Genomic DNA, 20,985 nt, shown 5'->3' on the forward strand with positions numbered 1-20,985 from the left:
TTGCTTCTTTGCTGTCCTCCAATCCACTGTCCGTCCGTATATGCTGAGTCATGGACCGCAACCAAACACATTCACGGCCGGCCTCATGCATTGCTAGTATCTCTGCGTGATTTGATGATGTTGCTACAAGTGTTTGCTTCATAGAACGCCAAGAGATTGCTGTACCACCGTGTGTAAATACATAACCTGTTTGTGATTTTCCATTGTGTGGATCGGAGAGATAACCTGCATCAGCAAAACCAACTAAACCATCTTTGTTATAGTTAGTGTAATATAGACCATAGTCTGTCGTATCCTGTAGGTATCGCAGGACGTGTTTTATACCATTCCAGTGCCTTATGGTCGGACAAGAACTATATCTTGCTAGGAGGTTCACGGCAAAACTTATGTCCGGCCTAGTGTGGCTAGCCAAGAACATTAACGCTCCTATAGCACTGAGGTAAGGCACTTCAGGTCCGAGAAATTCTTCATCGGCCTTTCTAGGAGCAAATGGATCCTTATCCACTTGTGTACTTCTCACAACAATGGGGCTAGTCAATGGGTGAGCTTGCTCCATATTAAACCTCTTGAGTACTTTTTCTGTATATGCCTTTTGATGCACAAGGATACCATCGTTTCTGTACTCAAGTTGCAATCCCAAACAGAATTTTGTCTTACCTAGGTCTTTCATCTCAAATTCTCTTTTGAGATATTCTACAGTTTGGGCGATTTCCCCAGAGGTTCCAAGGATGTTCAAATCATCCACATAGACTGCTATTATCACAAATCCTTTGTTTGCAAACTTCTTAATAAATATACATGGACTGATTGGGTCGTTCCGATAGCCTTTCTTTGCCAAAAACTCGCTTAATCGGTTATACCACATTCGACCACTCTGTTTCAGTCCATAAAGCGATTTGTCTAGCCTTATGCAGTACTGTTCTCGAGAACCACTCTTATCTTTGAGTTCTATTCCCTCTGGTAATCTCATATAGATTTCATTATCCAGTGGACCATATAAGTAAGCAGTTACAACATCCATTAACCGCAAATCCAGTTTTTCCCTTACAGCCAGACTTATTAGATATCTAAAAGTCGTTGCATCCATCACAGGGGAGTATGTCTCCTCATAATCTATTCCTGGTCTTTGAGAGAATCCTTGTGCTACAAGCCGTGCTTTGTATCTCACGATTTCGTTCTTCTCATTTCTCTTTCTTACAAAGACCCACTTATGTCCAACTGGTTTAATTTCATGTGTTATCCGTGTGATCGGACCAAACACCTTTCTCTTCTTCAAAGAGTTTAGCTCCACATCAATAGCTTCTTTCCATTTAAGCCAATCTTTGCTTTGAGTGCACTCTAATATAGATGTGGGCTCTAGATCGTCATTTAGTTCAAGTGCTACCTTGTATGCGAAAATATCATCGACGTCGATATCCTTACGGTTCCAAGTAATTCCAGACATGATATAATTGATCGATATCTCATCGTTATCAATATTCTCAGGACCTAGAGGTTCAGCGTCCTGAACCCCATCCGGCTCCTTATCATTTGCCGCGGCCATGTCTGTACTCTCGGTAATTCCCTGAACCTCGGTCTGTTTTGCACCTTTAGTCTTTCGAGGATTTTTATCTTTGGAACCTAATGGTCTACCTCGTTTCAAACGGGTTTTAGACTCTGTAGCCACTTGAGTATTGTGTTCCTTCTGAACATCAATTCGTACTGGTGCATTGCAAGCTGGTATGTACGATTTAGTCACTCTCTTTGGGTCAGCAAAGGAATCTGGCAATTGATTAGCTAGCTGCTGTAAATGTATAATCTTTTGAACCTCTGCATCACATGCTAGAGTTTGAGGATCTTGCCAATTTAAGGATGTTTGATTCCATGTTAATTCCTTGACCAGCTTGCTGTTCTCACCACCCATTACAGGGAATTCGGATTCAATGAATTGACAATCCGCGTATCTGGCCTTGAACAGGTCTCCTGTCAGTGGCTCGAGATACTTGATGATGGTGGGAGACTCATATCCAACATATATTCCCATCCTCCTCTGAGGTCCCATCTTAGTTCTCTGTGGTGGAGCAATCGGTACATAAACGGCACAACCGAATGTCTTGAGATGGGATATGTCTGGCTCATGACCCGTTAATAGTTGGGATGGTGAATACTTATGTTCACTAGATGGCCTGATGCGTATGAGCTCTGCTGCATGCAATACTGCGTGTCCCCAAGCCGACACAGGGAGCTTCGACCTCATTAACAATGGGCGAGCTATTATTTGTATTCGTTTAATGAAGGACTCAGCCAGTCCGTTTTGTGTATGGACATGTGCCACAGGATGTTCCACACTCACCCCCATGGACATACAATAATCATTAAACGCTTGGGATGTGAATTCACCAGCATTATCTAGACGTATAGTCTTAAGTGGAAAGTCTGGAAAGTGTGCTCTTAGCCTTATAATCTGAGCCAACATCTTTGCAAAGGCGAGATTTCTTGTGGATAACAAGCAAACATGCGACCATCTGGTTGATGCATCTATCATCACCATAAAATATCTAAACGACCCACTAGATGGGTGTATTGGTCCGCATATATCTCCCTGAATTCTTTCCAGAAAGTTTAAAGTCTCTCTTGTGACTTTTACTGGTGAAGGCCTTATAATAAGTTTCCCTTGTGCGCATGCTACACACGTGAGATGTTTAGGGATAACTTTCCTTTCACTTAGGTTGTGCCCATTCGAACTCTTAATTAGTTTACGCATCATGTTCGAACCCGGATGGCCTAGCCGGTCATGCCATAGAGTGAACTCTTCATTAAACATTCTATGCTTTGCCAAGTTAGCCTCTATCATATTTATCTTAGCATGGTATAAACCAGAGGCTAGAGCAGGTATAGTCTCTAGGACCTTCTTTTGTCCATTCACATTTTCTGTAATGTATAGGAACTCTCTAGTTCCTTCACCCTTGGTTTCCACATGATAACCATTTAATCTTATATCTTTAAAGCTCAACAATTTCTCTTGGAGCTGGGTGAATATAGGGCATCACTTAATTCAATGTGTGTTCCCTTAGGCAACAACACGTGAGCCTGGCCGTAGCCTTCTAGAAGGTTTGCTATACCCGCAATTGTACTAACATTGGCACTTTTCATGGTGAGGTTTATAAAATATCTTTTATCTCTTAAAATAGTGTGGCTGGATCCACTGTCCACCACTAGTTCACTCATATCCTCAACCATTTCTATAAAACAACATTTGTGTTTTAACTTAATAAGGCAAATAATTTATAAAATAAAATAAATCCTTGAATTTAAACCAAATAAATTAACCCATACATAGAAATCAATCAAAGCATAAAATTAAACCAAATTAAAACCGAAAAACTATTCATCCTTTTTAAGGAGGTCGGAAGTCTCTAAGGAGTCATCATTCTCATGACCTTCATCATCGAGATGCACCATGTTTGTTTCTGCGTTTTTCTTCAGGATCTCTGAAAGCCATTCAAACATACCCACATATGTCTTGAAGCTCCTTTCACGAATTTGCTGCTGCTGTAGTTCATCATCAGTGTGAAAGGTTGAGAGTGTCTTCTCTATCAAGTCCTCTTCAGTAACCTCAATACCACATATCTTTAAATTTGTTGCTATCTTAAATAGCTCTAAGTGGTATTCATACAAGGAGTCAAAATCATCGATCCTTATTGTTTCCCAATCCTCTTGAGCCTTTGGGAGTACAATCACTTTGTACCCAAATCTGTTTTTCAACGCTGTCCAAAGTTCAAGAGGATCATCAACATGGAGGTACTGCAGCTTGAGGTTTTCATCCATATGGCAGCGCATATAGAAGTGCGCCGTAGCCTTGCTCCTTTCGGAACACTCATTCTCACTCTCTATGCATCTGAAGAGGTCTCTTGCTTTCAGGTTAATCTCGGTGTCTAATGCCCATTGAAAGTAGTTATCACCGGATTTTTTCAGGCTAGCATACTCTAAGCTCTTAAGGCTTGCCATCTGCATACAACAGAAACAGACATCCGAATATTAGCATGCGATATTTGAGATCGAACCATGCACTCAATCAATAGGACATGCGATATTTGAGATCGAACCATGCCTTAGGCCATGCGATATTTTAGATCGAACCATGCCTTTCCATATTTGGTTTTAGGTTTAAATTCATGCATGCAAGACAACAAAAGCAAATAGACTAATGCATGCAACAATCTTAAATAGGAGTTCCTTTTCCTTAAGTTTCCTTTTTACTCTAGGATTTAATATTCTAACAACTTAGGATAATTGCTAAATTAGTTTAGATATTTATCTCTAATATATTTTAATTCCGAAATCAAGTTTAACAATTATGGAAATTTAACAAAATAATTTACTTTGATCGGATTCAATCCTAGAACAATGCTAGTTCGAAAATCATGCAGCCTATTCAATCATCTTAAACAATTTCGATTTCTATATGCATGATCAATCCAAGTTTTAATTCTCCTAGAACAGTTAGATCAAATCCTATCTCATGATCCTAACAACATCAATTCTAGGTTCTTATGCAACATAACAATTCAAGCAATCTTAGACTATGCAATCAATAAATTCGGATTTTAAAGCTTGATGTATATGGTGCAATTCTCAATCAATCTAACAGCCCTAACAATCTAATGATAAGTTTTAAGATTTAGGGAAATTTAAGGTTCGTTAGATTGTATACTTGGATGTTTTAGGGTTCCATAGTTTTAAGTTCAAGTTCGATCATAGGGTTTTGAGGAGGTTCGAACTTTTGTTTACCTTAACACCTTAGGGTTCTGACTGGATAGGATCTGGGAGCTAAAGACCTCAGATATCACGAACCACGAACCTCGAACAGCTTCCCACGAACTTGAGCTCCTTGCCGCGAACTCGATCTGCTTCCCGCGAACTACTCCTTGCGCGCGAACTCACCCCCGAACCAAGTAACCGTGTAAACCTCGATAGGGTTTCGAGAAAGCTTGATCTCGAGCTAAGGATGCTCGAGTATCAACAGAAAGAACTTCGAGATCAAGAGATTCTCGAAGAAGAAGAAAGAACAAGAGGCGGTTTTAGGGTGTTTAGGGAAGAAGGATCGGCGGCTGCCTATTAGGGTTTTAGGGTTAGAGACTCGTGCTGATAACGTGTTATGAAAGTAGAGTTTAGGGATAAAGCTCTTGTGTTTCTTATTGATAATTCCCAAGGATTACATGCATATATATAGTAGAGTACAAAGCTTAGGGTTAGACCGACTAAAGAGTTAATGGCCGAGTAAGGCTTCGGCCCGTGGGCCGAAGCTATATGGACTGAGTAAAGCCTATGGACCGAGACTCCATAGCTTAGTACATGGGCCGGTCTAGTGAGTCCACTAAGTATTTCACAACAAAGACCTGCTTAACCCAGTCAAGCAGCCAAATTTTTAATTTAATTCCAAACTAAAAACATTTGATCAAACCACTAATCCAAACAAAATCTGCCTAAATCTAAACAAGTGATTAACTATTTTGTTTATTTTTTTTTTAATTTTAGAAACAAAGATCTAGATTATTTAATTACATAATCTCTCCACTATAAACAAAAAAAAATAAACCACTGTTAAAAAGTTAACACAATAATAATTAAAACAAACTTAAAACTGAGAGAAACCTAAAACAAGAAAAAAAGGAATCAAAAACTTAAGAAAGATAAGCAAAGAAGTTTTCCCATCATTTGTTGTTTGTTTGAGACTCTCTCCAGAAGAAATTGTTTTGTTTTCTTTCTTTCTTCTTCAAGCTTCTCACCATTTCCGCCGTGATTCATCATCTTCTCCGATTCCAACAACTACTCAGATTTGATCTCTGTCTCCGTTATACTATCCGCACTGGATTTGATTTGATTTTGATTTCCGCAAATGGAGAAGACGACTCCACCGGCGGAGGAGCTTTTGAAGAAGATACGAGAGTTAGAAGAGAGCCAAGAGCATCTGAAACGTGAGATGACGAGGCTTAAAGTATCGGCGGAGATGAAGCAGCGTTCGCATTCAGCGTCGCCGCAACGCCCTGTGAGGAGACACAGTGGAGATGGTACTCCGATGTGGAGAAAGAGCGGTGCTGCTTCGTTTCGTCATGCTTCTCCGTTGCGAAAAGAAAGCCATGCGAAACCGAAACTCTCCGGAGCTGGTGGCGGCGAGGGACAATCGGCAGGCAAGTTCACCGATAAACAGTATTTGAATATTTTGCAGTCTATGGCTCAAGCTGTTCATGTCTTCGATCTAAATGGCCATATTATCTTTTGGTGAGTACTAGTTTGTGGATTTGATTCGTATAGTTTTTGTTTGTAATGTATTTATTAGTAGCTGATGTATGTCCCAACTGATATTCAGATTCAAAATTCCAGGAACTCAATGGCGGAAAGGCTTTATGGCTTCTCAGCTGGAGAAGCACTTGGGAAAGATCCGATTGATATTCTTGTAGATGTTCAGGATGCTTCGGTTGCACAAAATATCACTCGGCGTTGCAGCAGCGGAGAGAGTTGGACTGGTGAGTTTCCTGTCAAGAACAAAGCAGGAGAGAGGTTTTCGGTCGTGACTACCATGTCTCCTTCCTATGATGATGATGGTTCTCTTATTGGGATCATATGTATCACAAATGATTCGGCACTCTTTCAAGACCCGAGAGGCCCTCCGGCGAAGACTAGGGGGCAAGAAGGGGAAACGAGCTTTAGCCGCGTGACTAGTAGTGTTGCATCTAAGCTTGGTCTTGACTCGAAAGAGGCTGTTGTATCGAAACTCGGCCTTGATTCTCAGCAGCCTATACAAGTTGCTATAGCATCAAAGATATCAGATTTGGTTAGTCTTATTGTAGGTTGCATATACTCTTTCATCTTTTAGTAATACTGTCGTTTGACTAGTGTAGTCAAACCTTGCAGGCATCTAAGGTGGGCAACAAGGTCAAGTCGAAAATACGAGCAGGTGATAATAATGCTTCACACCTTGAGGGTGGAAGTGGGGACAGTCATCAGTCCGATCAGGGTTTCTTCGATTCTGCTTTCTTTGAGCGGAGGGAAGATGCAGCAACAAGTGGTGCTAATACACCGAGGGGTGATTTTATTCAATCTCCTTTTGGTGTATTTTTGCGCAGCGATGACAAGGCTTCTTCAAAGCCTTTCAGAGATTCCAGTGATGAAAGTGATGGAAACTCTATTATCCCTAAAACACTGACCTCAAATGCTGAAGAGTGGATGTCAAAGAAAGGATTATCATGGCCATGGAAAGGTAATGAAAGGGAAGGTTTGGAAGGAAGGCGTGGTCATTCTGTGTGGCCTTGGGTGCAGAACGAACAACGAAAAGAACAAGCTTATCAAAGTAACTCTAATCACAGTGTTAAGTCGGAAAGCCAGGCATGTGAAAGTATTAAGGCTTCGAGTAATGAGCCTATGGGGTATTGGTCTTCCCCTGTTAATGTGAACAGCACTAGCAGTACTAGCAGCTGCGGAAGTACCAGCAGTAGTGTCATGAACAAGGTCGATATGGATAGTGACTGCTTGGATTATGAAATCTTATGGGAGGATTTGACAATTGGAGAACAAATCGGGCAAGGTGATGTACTCCTTTCCGAGAGATGACAAAAACATTTCCATCCTTCAAGTCATCTGACGATTTATGTGGTTTTCTTGTCTCTATTCTGCTAAGATGCTAAGACAGTTTTCCTTTTTATACATACAGGTTCATGTGGAACTGTCTATCATGGTCTATGGTTTGGATCTGTACGTTCTCGCTTTTTGTTGATGTTGTAGAATATGCATCATCGATGCTTACAAGCCCCCATGAGAAAATCATGAACAAAGAGGCTCTTACTGAGAGTTGCTACTGTCACTGCAGGATGTGGCTGTAAAGGTGTTTTCCAAACAAGAATATTCAGAAGAAATCATAACATCTTTTAGACAAGAGGTATTATGTTTTCTATTATATCTCTCATATTTGTAACAGACAACTGATATTTTTGGTTGGTTTTTAGTGACACCTGCCTTATTTTAGAAAAAGTATTCCCAAAAAACATATCACAATTTTCCCATCTGAAATCTTCTTCCAAACTGCATATACCTGGAAATGTAATCATTTCTAAGACCAGCCAAGCTACTCATTCTAATTCTGTACATATGCTGGACTTGTTTTATTTTGAAGGTATCATTGATGAAAAGACTTAGGCATCCGAATGTCTTGTTATTTATGGGAGCCGTGACATCTCCTCAGCGTCTCTGTATAGTGACAGAGTTCCTTCCACGGTTCGGTTTCACCTCTTTGGCTAATATTACACTTCCTTTTGTGCATTTTGAACTCCGGGGCCAATGGTCTGACTCACCCTATCATATAACATATGCAGTGGAAGTCTCTTCCGTTTGCTGCAGAGGAACACGTCAAAACTGGATTGGAGGCGACGTATCCATATGGCCTCAGATATCGTGAGTATTAGTCACACACGTGATTTTCCAGTTGTGGGACTGCATACCCACTGTTTTCTAAGTAAAAGCTGTTCAATTTTGGTTCTTGCTTGCATTTGTCTTGCACCAGCCTTAGTAACATTAGGTGCATATGAGCTAGAAAGTTTAGAAAGAATTGTTCTTTGGACTCTTTAATTCAGTTGCTGTATCCTTTCTACAATATGTTGCACATTTTTCTTACATACTTCTTCCCACAGGCTCGTGGCATGAATTATCTTCACCATTGTGCTCCACCGATCATTCACCGAGATCTGAAGTCATCAAATTTACTGGTCGATCGAAACTGGACTGTTAAGGTATTGTTTTCATTTTCGAAGTCATATAATTTCCCTTTAGACGGGACATACTAGCTTTTTACCATGCCTTTGATAATCTCAATAGAGCTAAAAACAAGATAATTACTATATTCCTTACGAAATACCACTTTCATCAGATTTCGGAGGTGAAACGATTTCAGTGGATGAATTATATATGGATGTCTCGAATGAAATTTGATTTATTTCCTTCTGTTTGTGACGTGGGTTGAATATATTAGTCTAGGCACAACAAAATAAATTTATTAGGTCGAGTAATTCTGTTGTGTCAGAACTATACTTTGATAGATAGACATTGACATTCTACTCGTCAGACTTTAAAGCAGAATGGAAAATCAGAGAAAGATATTTTAAACAGCAAATGAAGCTTGAGATAATGATTCGTCGTAGATATACCAGTAAAAAGAGGCTTGGTTCTTAATTGCAGAACTAGAAATTAATTTTGACCAAAAAAAAAGGCTCTGCTTGTCATAGTGGACTTACCGTGTCATCTCTAACAGGTTGCTGACTTTGGTCTGTCGCGTATTAAGCATGAGACGTACCTCACTACAAAGACGGGAAGGGGAACGGTACTTAACATAGCTCTTACCGAATTGATTCCTCTATTTTATGATGTCAATTTTTCCTAGGATGAATATTCCACTGGTTGTTACCTGTGTTGCAGCCTCAATGGATGGCACCAGAAGTTCTTCGAAATGAGGCTGCTGATGAAAAGTATATTCCCATTCGCTGCTTGGGTTAACTTCCTTTCCAAATTTCTGTTATAGCCTTCGTCTCTGAAAATGTTCTTCCTACTCTTTAAATTACAGGTCTGACGTTTACAGCTTTGGAGTAATACTATGGGAGCTGGTGACTGAGAAGATCCCGTGGGAAAATCTAAATGCTATGCAGGTATGATTTTCATATTTAGGTAAAACTGGTCAAGCATTGTCCCCAAATTTTTAATTTGACTAGAGAAATCGAAACTTGGGTTATGTCAATGTTACAAATACTGCAGCTATATGGTCGCTGTTAAAATGCATCTAGTTTCCATTAACCCTATCAATAAGCTGTACTCAGTAAAGAATATTAGTATTGCAGACTAAAAACAATGTAGTGAATACTTCCTATGTCTGCAAGTCGAGTAAGTTGATTTTTTTTGGTCAAATTGAAAGGGTAATATTTTTACGACGGCAAGTCCAGTGAGTTGATGATCTTTCTTTTTTGGTCAAATCGAACGGGTAAATTTGTATGAATTAGAGCCCTCTTGTGTTGTGTCCATCGCAAAACATCCCTTCTGATTAAGAAAGTTTGGAAATTATGGCTCATCATAGTTCCTAATATGTACACACAAAGTGAACCAAATATGAAGAGAAGTCTATTTAGGATACTTGCAGGTGATTGGAGCTGTTGGGTTCATGAACCAGAGGCTGGAAGTTCCGAAAAACGTTGATCCTAAGTGGATTTCTTTAATGGAAAGTTGCTGGCATAGGTATGTTTGGTCTCTTTCACGGCTATGTTTGATTAATGTGTTTTTGTAGTAGATGAAGTAGCAGCTAATATGAGTAAGATAATTTTTTGCAGTGAACCGCAGCACAGACCATCGTTCCAAGAAATTATGGAGAAACTAAGAGAGCTTCAAAGAAAGTACACTATACAGTTCCAGGCGGCTCGTGCTGCATCAATAGACAACTCTGCCCTCAAGGGAAAATAAAAACTATTAAAATGGACAGAGCAGAATCTGATTATGCATATTGCGTTTGACGAAGCTGAAAGCTACAGAAGCAAAGCAGAAAGGTGTTTTTTTTTGTGTTTGTATTGAAGCGCAACAACGACGAAGCACCAAAAAGAAAGAGTTTTGGAATATGCCACAATATTCTCTCTCTCATTAAAAGAGCCATTCTTTTGTATGGAATTGATTCTGATAACGTCATGTGCTTGCGAGGCGAGCTAGAGAGGTTATTTATATATATCAAAAACATTATGCCTGAGACAGACCCAATTTTTTTTAAGAATAGTCTGTACCGGTGTGAAATTACGAGAGAGAATCAAGATTTGTACCACTGATTTTGAGTAAATATTGTAACTTTTTATTTGGTTCATGACTTGTTATTGTTTGTGTGCGTTTGGGAAGTCTCTGTTTGCTTTCTTAAAAAACACGTAACTCAATTTACAAGATAAACTAGGATGAAGCAATTACACAATACCCCAAAATCCAAACAGCTTACAAGACATGAATATCTAATGTATGTCAAAATGCCTTCTGTTCAGGGTGAAGAATGGATTTTGATTTCTTTAATCCGAGGAGGCGTCAACACATCTAATGTAACGTCCGGTAAGAAAAGAAAAAATGATTTAAATAATATTCATATATTTTGTATAGTATGCGACTGTGCGTAGTTGAAGTTAGAAAATAGTGTGACGACGACCAGAAAATATAAAATCATAAATTTATGCGATTTTGTGTCGATGACTTGTCCTTTTATTGAGCTTGGTGGATACTCACTTGTTACTTACCCAACATTTGCATGGTAAGTACTAAAAGTAGCTAGCTAGCTATATATTCAAAACTTGGACCTTTACAAATAAAACAAATAATCGTACGTGTGGTAAACGTACGTACACCACTGATATTAGACACGTGAACTAAAAAAAAAAATGAAGCAAATTGCAGTATTTTGATCTCAATCCACACAAAATAATAAATGATTCCACATGAAAAAAGATTCTAGTGATGAAAACGAACATACTTTGTTACTAAAAGACTAAAAAAAGTTGGGTCCAATATAAAATTGAGGATCATATTGCTCTCACAAAAGACCTTTGCGATTGATTCTAACATGAAAAGACAAAATCAAGTTTCTCTATGAATCAGATACCCCTCACACCAGTCACTATTTCGGTGATGTCATCCACTACGTACTTCCGAATCCAAAAATATCCAATGATATTTCACTTTCCTTAATGTTTATTTTTATTTGTAACCGACTATAACTATTTTATATATTTTAAAACTTGTTTTCTTCTTAACAAATGTTAATATTTAGGATAGACAGGTGTAAAATAATATATTCCTGTTTATAAAATATTATTTTAAACCAAAAAGTTGAAGTTAAAAATGACACTAAATAGTATAAGTTTTTGTTAGTTTTCTTTTGTCTATAAAAAATAATTACTATGCAATTTTTTATTAATTAATATTATTAACTTATAAAATTAAAAACTACTAACTAAATAGTTTTAATGAGCAATATAGAGTGTCGGAAATAGTATATTTATAATCAAATATTAAATGCTTTTAATTTGTAGGAACAAAAACAGTATAAAATACAACTACCATTATTATTACTCTATTATTAAACACTCAAAACTTTGACCAAAATTAAATAAATAATAACCAAAAGAATTGGGAGAAACATAAATAAAATAAAATAAAGTAACCAACCTTTCAAAGGAAGCTTAAGAGAGATACACAGTCAAACATTTGACTTTTTGGAGCCTCCTCTCATTTCATTCTCTTCCCTTATATAAACCCTACGCTCCCACACGTCTCTCTATAGCTTCTTTCACAATCTCAAACGCCACTTTTTCAAAATTTCAAAAAAAAAAAACTCAGAGAGAAACAGAGATGTGTCCTTCCGGTAGAATCGCGATTCCGATAACCACCGCCACCGCGACCGCCGCGAAAAATTCAGATTTCCTGCCAGCTTTCGAAATCATAGACGCAGATCGCGACGGTAAAATCAGCAGCGAAGATCTCCGAGCATTTTACGCCGGAATCTCAAGATCTTCCTCCGGTGAGAAGAACCACCATGACGAGACGATGATCGGGACGATGATATCAGTGGCGGACGCGAACAAAGACGGATTCGTCGAGTTCGACGAGTTCGAGAGAGTTTTAGAAGAAGCAACGGCGCCGATGTATAGATCTGATGACGGGTTGATGAAAGATATGTTTACGGTGATGGATAAAGACGGAGATGGGAGGTTGAGTTACGGAGATCTCAAGAGTTATATGGATTCCGCTGGTTTGGCTGTTACAGACGACGATATCAAAGCTATGATTCGATTAGCCGGCGGTGATTTAAACGGCGGCGTTTCGTTCGACGGTTTGCTTAAGATTTTTGGGTGTTAACAAATAATTATTAAAAAATGGTACACCACATGTTTCTTCTTCTTCTTCAGACTTCAGTTTTGTTTGTTTGTTTGGAGGTGTATTTGTGTCCACCACCACCAGATTTTGTTTTGTGTTTTTTTATATAATTTGTTATAAAAATGTGAGAAAATTAAATTTTTTTTTTTTTTTTGACCTCGTGAGAAAATTAATTTGTTGGAACGGTTATTATCGTATATGATTTGACTTCTAATATCATATTATATGGTTTGTATTAACATTTGCTGAAGAATAGTGCTGTAAGTCGGCAAGACTCCAAAGTTGAGTGTTAAATAAAGGGTTAAAAAAATATCTTTGGTTTAGCAAAAAAGTTTTGGAAGATCCAAAAGACATATTTTCCCATCAGAAAACGATCCCAAATTTGATCTTCATGTTTCTTACATGAAGATGCCATATACTCGAACGCTCGAGCCAGTTCTCGCCTCATATTAATTCTATTTCCTTTTTTCGTTCTTTCTTTCTTTATCTGGTGGGATATATGCGGAGATAAACGCAAAATGAGTTAGACTACGCTATCTTTTGGGATTTGTTCAAAAAAAAAAAAATGTTATTTTTTGGGAAAGATTGATTTCTATTTTATTATTCCGTGTCAAATGTTACTTTTTTTTTTTGGTGAACGACCAGGGGAAGAATCCCCCAAGATTTTATTAAAAGAATTTCAAATAATAACTACATACGGATTCGCCTATAGCTTTGAACACCACACGCATCATCTCGCAACAAAGGTTCCACTAGACCAGGAACTACATCAAAAATATGAAAACCACAAGGTAAAGAAAAAGCATAGTTGGCTAATCCGTCTGCTAGGCGATTAGCTTCCCTATACACATGAACCACTCAGACTATCTAGTCCCTTGCAAGAAAGCCTTGGCACATACGTACCAGGAACGACAAAGGATGCGATTCAGCAATCCCGTATGTTAAAAACCCTACCACCGTCTCAGAATCCACTTCCAACTCCAAACATTGCACTCGGTGCTCCCATGCTGTACACAGACCATAATACACCCCCCAGAGTTCTGCGAGTTGTGCTGTACACCTACCAATGATGTAACATCCGTGAACCAGAATCCCGGTTTGGGAGTTGCATCGGTCGATGCACCATCTGCATCGGTCGATGCATGTTCAATTCTGTGCGTTTTGACTTAAGTCAAACGCTGCGTTTTGGGTTAAGGAAAACCCTTAGATGCGAGTTTTTGTCTCATTCGTGGTTGTGTGGCCGTTTTTGAGAAAAGAGAAAGAGAGAAAAGTTGTTCCTGAGTGTTCTTGAGAATTCTGGGAGATTGAAGGCGTTCCTGTAGAGATCTGTAGCTGGGATCGTTGTAGGAGCTTCCTAGAGGCTTGTTCTTATTTGTTTAAGGTTCAGATTCTTTTGTGGCAAAGGTAAGTGCATGACCATGGCTTATCTAAGCTAGAGATCTCTCTGATTTGCTTGTTATGTGTTGTTAGGCTGGTTAGATTGTTATTTGGGACGTTGGGAAGCTTTCTTGTGGCTTGGGATCGAGTTTCGTGGTTGCAGGAACGAAGATCCGGCGAGAAGCTTCGGAGGAAAATGATGCTCGGCATTGCATTGGTCGATGCACTTTGTGCGTCGGTCGATGCAGATGCGAGGACGGCGCGTAAACTCTAGGGTTTTCGTGTTATGTCGAGCATGCGTCGGTCAATGCATATCTTGCATCGGTCAATGCAAATTAACCTTGCATCGGTCGACGCAGATCTTGCGTCGGTCGACGCAACCTCCAACCTGGTGTCGGTCGATGTATGTTGGTATCGGTCGATGCAGAGTCCTGGTTTGTTATTGTTGATTGTTGAATGTTGTTTGATGGTTAGAGATGTCTCTATTGCTTGTGTGTATAGCCCAGTAGATGGGAGGATTGCCTTACTTAGTATTTATAAAATAGTCATGCATTGCAATATGTGTTTGTGGTGCAGGTAAAGGCAAAATGTGATCGTGGAATCAAGGCAATGAAGAGGAGGATGTTCTAGGGACTCGGTTTTATGTTGTCTGGCATTGATAGGTTGCTAGAGTTGGGTCATTAGAACATTGCTAGGTTGCTGGTTCTATGATTCCTGTTGTTTTGGATATTGATTATGTTGGAATATGGTTATATTTTATTATTGGATTATTATTAAATATTGGTTGGTTATTTCCGCTGTTGAATGAGTTTGTGGTTAGGTGGCTAGTGGGTATGAGACCACTAGTTGTAGTTTATTTTATTATATTATATTATATTTATTATTTATTATTATATATTTTTTTTTAAAAAAAAGAAGGTCGGTCGTTTCATTTTGGTATCATCGCCCTTACGGTTCTAGGATTGGGTTCACTAGGTTTCTGTTGTAGATGTTTGGGATTGCATGTCTTGATTGATTATGTGAGTTAGTCAATTATGTGTGGCATGGAGTCCTAGAACATCCTCTTCGAGCCGAGTGTGTGATTCTACGGTGAGTTTATATTTCTGTGTTATAATAGAAATTGTTTGCTTAGCCTTCTGTTCATGGTAGTGCAGATGGTTAGAGAGGATGCTGTGGCTGGTCGAGGTCGTGGACGCGGACGTGGTCGTGGACGCGGACATGGTCGTGGTAGGGGCAGAGTCCCAGTGGTTAGTGAGACCGAAGACCAGAGCGTGACAGCTGAGGGTGTTGGCGAGTCGCAGGGTGTTCCGGGGGATTCCGTGAGTGTGGCAGGAGGGGGCGGTGTTGATGCTCCAGTGGCCGGTGATGCTCGGGTTCTGGGTGTGGGAGTCCCAGCGGGTGGAGTCCCTGGTACTGAATTTGCGGCTATGCTAGCACAGGTGTTAGAGCGGTTACCACCAGTGGTACCGGCTCAGGCTCAGGTAGTGCCACCAGTGGTGGCGGAGGAGCGGCAGCTAGTGGTTGCGGATGTGGGAGCACATAGACGTTATTTGTCTATGCTCAAGGAGATGAAGGATCTGTTCACTGAGAGGTTTTCGGGTGGTACAGATCCTACTGTTGCGGATGCGTGGAGGACGAGTGTGGAACGTAACTTCCATATTCTGAGATGTCCTGAGGAGTTTTGGGTGGACATAGGGGTCTACTATTTGAGTGGTGATGCTGAGTTGTGGTGGAGATCAGTGGCTGCTAGGAGAGTGCAGCGGGAGATGACTTGGGCTGACTTCGTCTTGGAGTTCAACCGCAAGTATTTTCCTAGAGAGGCATTGGATCGGTTGGAGGTGCAGTTCCTTCAGTTGTCTCAGGGGACACGGTCAGTGCGGGAGCTGGACTTGGAGTTCAGTCGACTTCTTTGTTATGGGGGTCGGGCTTTGGAGTCTGAGGAGGCTCAGATCAGGAGGTTTTTGAGGGCTCTACGTGATGAGTTGAGAGTTCACTGTAGAGGGCGGAGTTATGCTATGCCTGCAGAGTTGGTTGAGACTGCAGCAGAGATTGAGGAGGATATCCAGGCACAGTCAGTGGCGGTAGCTCCAACAGTTCAGCCTAGTAAGGCTCAGCAGCAGGGTGGTTCTAGCAGGGGCGGTAGGCATGCTCAGGGAACCAAGAGGAAGTGGGAGGCTACGCAGAAGCCGAATGGTGCGGGTTGCTTCGGTTGTGGGAGCAAGGATCACAGGGTTGCTAGTTGTCCCAAGAGGAGTGTTCCGACGACAGGACCTCGGGTATGTTATCATTGTAGGGAGACAGGGCACATTAGGCCTTTTTGTCCCAAGTTGCAGCCGGCAGCAGTGGCAGTGTTGCAGCAGGTGCAGCCTGGAGGTCAGCAGGTGGCACGGATTGAGCAGACGCCACGTGCTTACACGACAGTAGAGACTGGTGGAACCAGTGCCGGGGCGATCACAGGTATAATTTCTGATAATTAAACTTTGTGAATTTTAGTAGGTTCAGATTGTATATGTTTCCTGTGATAAAGTGTTAGGTTCTCAACACATGAGGTTTGTGTAGGGACCTTGTTGGTGGGCGGGTTTAAGTCCCATGTTATGTTTGATTCTGGAGCTTCTCATAGCTTCATTACTCCGGAGTGTGCGGGGATCAGCGGGGATCCTGGAGAGCATGCAGGAGTTGTCAGGGTTGCGGGAGGTGAGTTCCTGAGAGTGATTGGACGAGCTAGAGGAATTGATATTCATATCGCAGGGGAGTCGTGGCCAGCGGATTTGCTTATCAGTCCAGTAGAGCTATATGATGTTATTCTCGGGATGGATTGGTTGCATCAGCATAGGGTGCATTTGGATTGCCATCGGGGTAGAGTGGAGTTTGAGCGTTCAGGAGGGAAGTTGGTTTTTCAGGGTATTAGACCAACTTCAGGGAGTCTCGTGATCTCAGCCATTCAGGCTGGGAAGATGATCGAGAAGGGCCGTGAGGCTTATCTGGTTACTATATCTATGCCAGAGTCAGTGGGGAGGTCTATGGTTAGCGGTATTCCGGTAGTGGAGGAGTTTGAGGATGTGTTTCAGTCTTTGCATGGATTACCACCATCTCGGTCGGATCCTTTTACCATTGAACTGGAACCGGGGACGATGCCGTTATCCAAGGCTCCTTACAGGATGACTCCAACAGAGATGGCAGAGCTGAAGAAGCAGTTAGAGGATTTATTGAGTACGGGATTCATCCGTCCTAGTGTATCACCGTGGGGAGCACCGGTGTTGTTTGTGAAGAAGAAGGATGGGAGTTTCAGGTTGTGCATCGATTATCGGGGTTTGAACCGGGTCACTGTGAAGAACAAGTATCCTCTTCCTAGGATCGATGAGTTGTTGGATCAGTTGAGGGGTGCTACTTGGTTCTCTAAGGTAGATCTGGCGTCCGGTTATCATCAGATACCGATAGATGAGGCAGATGTGAGGAAGACTGCTTTCAGGACGAGGTATGGGCACTATGAGTTTGTGGTGATGCCTTTTGGGTTGACTAACGCACCAGCAGCGTTTATGAGATTGATGAACAGCGTGTTTCAGGAGTTTCTGGATGTGTCTGTCATCATTTTCATCGACGATATCCTGGTTTATTCTAAGAGTCCTAAGGAGCATTCAGTACATTTGAGAGCAGTTATGGAGAAGCTGCGGGAGCAGAAGTTGTTTGCCAAGTTGAGCAAGTGTAGTTTTTGGCAGCGTGAGATGGGCTTTCTGTGTCACATTGTTTCTGCTGAGGGGGTTTCTGTGGATCCAGAGAAGATTCAGGCTATCAGAGATTGGCCTAGACCGCATAATGCCACAGAGATCAAGAGTTTCCTCGGATTGGCAGGTTACTATAGGAGATTTGTGCAGGGGTTTGCAAGCAGAGCACGTCCTATGACTAAGTTGACAGGGAAGGATGTTCCTTTTGTTTGGTCAGAAGAGTGTGAGGAAGGCTTTGCAAGCCTAAAGGAGATGTTGACTACTGCGCCAGTGTTGGCTTTGCCTGAGGAGGGAGAACCCTATGTGGTTTATACAGATGCATCTAGAGTTGGTTTGGGTTGTGTTCTGATGCAGCATGGGAAGGTGATTGCCTATGCTTCGCGGCAATTGCGGGTGCATGAAGGCAACTATCCTACTCATGATTTGGAGATGGGTGCTGTAGTTTTTGCCCTGAAGATTTGGAGATCTTATCTTTATGGTGCAAAGGTACAGGTGTTTACAGATCATAAGAGCCTGAAGTATATATTCACTCAGCCTGAGGTGAATTTGAGACAGAGGCGATGGATGGAACTTGTGGCGGATTATGATTTGGAGATAGCCTATCATCCTGGTAAGGCTAATACGGTTGTAGATGCTCTGAGTCGGAAGAGGGTAGCTTTGGCTCAGGAGCAGGAGATGGAGTCTCTGGTAGGGGAGATCAGTGCTTTGAGCTTGTGTGTTGTTTCACCAGAACCGTTGGGTTTGGAAGCAGTAGATAGAGCAGATCTCCTGAGTAGGGTGCGGTTGGCTCAGGAGAAGGATTTGGGGCTGGTGAATGCCTCTAAGGATGTGGATTCAGAGTATCAGGTCTCAGATAATGGTACTATCTTGGTGCACGGTCGAGTGTGTGTGCCCAAGGATGAGGAGTTGAGGTAGGAGATTCTGAGAGAGGCTCATGCGAACAAGTTATCTATACATCCATGAGCGACTAAGATGTACTGTGACCTCAAGAGGTACTATCATTGGGTCGGGATGAAGAAGGATGTAGCTAGTTGGGTTTCGAGGTGTGATGTGTGTCAGCTAGTGAAGGCTGAGCATCAGGTTCCTGGCGGTTTACTGAAGAGTTTACCCATTCCTGAGTGGAAGTGGGATATGATCACCATGGATTTTGTGGTAGGATTGACAGTGTTACGGACCTTTGATGCTATTTGGGTCATTGTGGACCGGTTGACTAAGTCAGCACATTTTCTGGCCATTAAGAAGACTGATGGAGCAGCGGTCTTGGCTAAGAAGTATGTGAGAGAGATAGTCAGATTGCATGGGGTGCCAGCGAGCATTGTGTCTAACAGAGATTCTAAGTTCACTTCGGTGTTCTGGAAGGCATTTCAGGCAGAGATGGGCACTAAGGTGCATATGAGTACAGCTTATCATCCCCAGACAGATGGACAGTCTGAGAGGACGATCCAGACGCTGGAGGATTTGCTGAGGATGTGTGTGTTGGATTGGGGTGGCCATTGGGCAGATCACCTGAACCTGGTAGAGTTTGCTTACAACAACAGTTATCAGGCGAGTATTAAGATGGCTCCTTATGAGGCTTTGTATGGGAGACCATGTCGTACACCATTATGCTGGACTCAGGTGGGGGAGAAGAGCATGTTTGGTGCTAGTTTTGTTCATGCGACCTCAGAGAAGATTCGGGTTCTGAAGCTAAACATGAAGGAGGCTCAGGATAGGCAGAGGAGTTATGCTGATAAGAGGAGAGATCTTGAGTTTCAGGTAGGAGACAGAGTGTACCTCAAGATGGCCATGTTGCGGGGTCCGAACAGGTCATTGTCAGAGACTAAGTTGAGTCCGAGGTATATGGGTCCATTCAGAGTGATTGAGCGGGTTGGACCAGTAGCATATAGATTGGAGTTACCTGAGGTGATGCGTGCATTCCATAAGGTTTTCCATGTGTCTATGTTGCGGAAGTGTCTCCGTGAGGGTGAGAAGGTGTTGGCTAAGATTCCTGAGGATCTTCAGCCTAACATGACTTTGGAGGCGAAACTAGTGAGGGTTCTCAAGAGGAGGATCAAGGAACTTCGGAAGAAGAAGATTCCTTTGATGAGAGTCCAGTGGGACTCTGATGGTGTTGAGGAGCAGACTTGGGAGCCTGAGGCAAAGATGAAGGCAAGGTTCAAGAAGTGGTATGAGAAGCAAGCCGCAACTTGAGCTTGTTTAGCCTGGTCCCATCTGTAATCCGTGGCTGGAGCGGGAATGAAGTATTCCAGCCCATCTCTCTTGTTACTCGGTCGCTTGGGGTGGTTGGTTGTGCGACTCAGTAACAAGATGAGTTGGTGTTCGGGATACAAAGTTTCCGTGAGGCGGGGTTTTGGAGGAAAGTTTCTTGAAATATAAGTTTCCAAAAGTGGGAAGTTTCCAAAAATGGAAAGTGCTAAATATGGAAAGTTTTACGGGAGTTGGAATTTGTCCATTTTAGCGGTGGAGAGCCTTGGGGGGCTTGTGTGTGGCCTTAGTGGCGGACTTTTGAGTCAGTGTGCCGTGTGTGGCAGTCTTTTTAGACATTGTGTGGTCTTTGTGACGGGCTTTTTAGCCAGAGTGTCTTTGTGACGGTCCTCTTTAGGACATTTGTTTGGCCTTGGTGACGGTCCTCTTTAGGACATTTGTTTGGCCTTGGTGGCGGTCCTCTTTAGGACATTTGTTTGGCCTTAGTGGCGGTCCTCTTCAGGACATTTGTTTGGCCTTTGTGGCGGGCTGTTTAGCCAGAGTGTCTTTGTGACGGTCCTTCGGGACAGATGGTCTTTGTGACGGTCCTTTGGGACAGATGGTCTTTGTGACGGTCCTTCGGGACAGATGGTCTTTGTGACGGGCTTTTTAGCCAGAGTGTCTTTGTGACGGTCCTCTTTAGGACATTTGTTTGGCCTTGGTGGCGGTCCTCTTTAGGACATTTGTTTGGCCTTGGTGGCGATCCTCTTTAGGACATTTGTCTGGCCTT

At 41.8% G+C, this 20,985-nt stretch overlaps 3 protein-coding genes across 6 annotated transcripts; 2 read left to right on the forward strand and 1 right to left on the reverse strand.

The window, feature by feature from the left end:
* Nucleotides 1-3,363: 3,363 nt before the first annotated feature.
* On the reverse strand, nucleotides 3,364-3,987 carry LOC147948768 (uncharacterized). Its single transcript, XM_087468473.1, has one exon. The coding sequence runs from the start codon at nucleotides 3,985-3,987 to the stop codon at nucleotides 3,364-3,366; it is 624 nt and encodes a 207-aa protein (XP_087324599.1).
* A 1,457-nt stretch (nucleotides 3,988-5,444) lies between these two features.
* Nucleotides 5,445-10,861, forward strand: LOC104723872 (uncharacterized). 4 transcript variants are annotated; one of them, XM_010442321.3, is made up of 14 exons: nucleotides 5,739-6,107; nucleotides 6,209-6,261; nucleotides 6,350-6,814; nucleotides 6,895-7,564; nucleotides 7,691-7,731; nucleotides 7,847-7,915; nucleotides 8,150-8,250; nucleotides 8,349-8,427; nucleotides 8,664-8,762; nucleotides 9,281-9,349; nucleotides 9,445-9,494; nucleotides 9,590-9,671; nucleotides 10,157-10,251; nucleotides 10,344-10,861. In XM_010442321.3, the coding sequence occupies exons 1-14, from the start codon at nucleotides 5,879-5,881 to the stop codon at nucleotides 10,471-10,473; spliced, it is 2,232 nt and encodes a 743-aa protein (XP_010440623.1). In that variant the 5' UTR covers nucleotides 5,739-5,878; the 3' UTR covers nucleotides 10,474-10,861. The 4 variants fall into 4 exon arrangements, 2 of the variants coding, with proteins under 2 accessions (XP_010440606.1, XP_010440623.1); XM_010442304.3 differs by having other exon boundaries at nucleotides 5,445-6,261; nucleotides 6,364-6,814; XR_015580050.1 differs by having other exon boundaries at nucleotides 5,589-6,261; nucleotides 6,364-6,814; nucleotides 10,146-10,251.
* Nucleotides 10,862-12,157: 1,296 nt separating this feature from the next.
* On the forward strand, nucleotides 12,158-13,109 carry LOC104723889 (calcium-binding protein CP1). The gene has a single exon (XM_010442331.3). The coding sequence runs from the start codon at nucleotides 12,388-12,390 to the stop codon at nucleotides 12,892-12,894; it is 507 nt and encodes a 168-aa protein (XP_010440633.1). The 5' UTR covers nucleotides 12,158-12,387; the 3' UTR covers nucleotides 12,895-13,109.
* Nucleotides 13,110-20,985: the final 7,876 nt, after the last annotated feature.

Source organism: Camelina sativa, chromosome 2 (genome assembly GCF_030686135.1).
Source record: "Camelina sativa cultivar CO46 ecotype springtype chromosome 2, ASM3068613v1".
Taxonomy (NCBI): domain Eukaryota; kingdom Viridiplantae; phylum Streptophyta; class Magnoliopsida; order Brassicales; family Brassicaceae; genus Camelina; species Camelina sativa.

What these genes read in the sequence shown, in the direction of transcription:
- LOC147948768 (XM_087468473.1), bottom strand. Translation starts at nt 3,987, where the DNA reads ATGGCAAGCCTTAAGAGCTTAGAGTATGCTAGCCTGAAAAAATCCGGT.
- LOC104723872 (XM_010442304.3), top strand. Translation starts at nt 5,879, where the DNA reads ATGGAGAAGACGACTCCACCGGCGGAGGAGCTTTTGAAGAAGATACGA. An exon ending in TGGAGAACAAATCGGGCAAG is followed by an intron (nt 7,565 to 7,690) that starts GTGATGTACTCC and finishes TTATACATACAG; the next exon opens with GTTCATGTGGAACTGTCTAT. An exon ending in AATGAGGCTGCTGATGAAAA is followed by an intron (nt 9,495 to 9,589) that starts GTATATTCCCAT and finishes TTTAAATTACAG; the next exon opens with GTCTGACGTTTACAGCTTTG.
- LOC104723889 (XM_010442331.3), top strand. Translation starts at nt 12,388, where the DNA reads ATGTGTCCTTCCGGTAGAATCGCGATTCCGATAACCACCGCCACCGCG.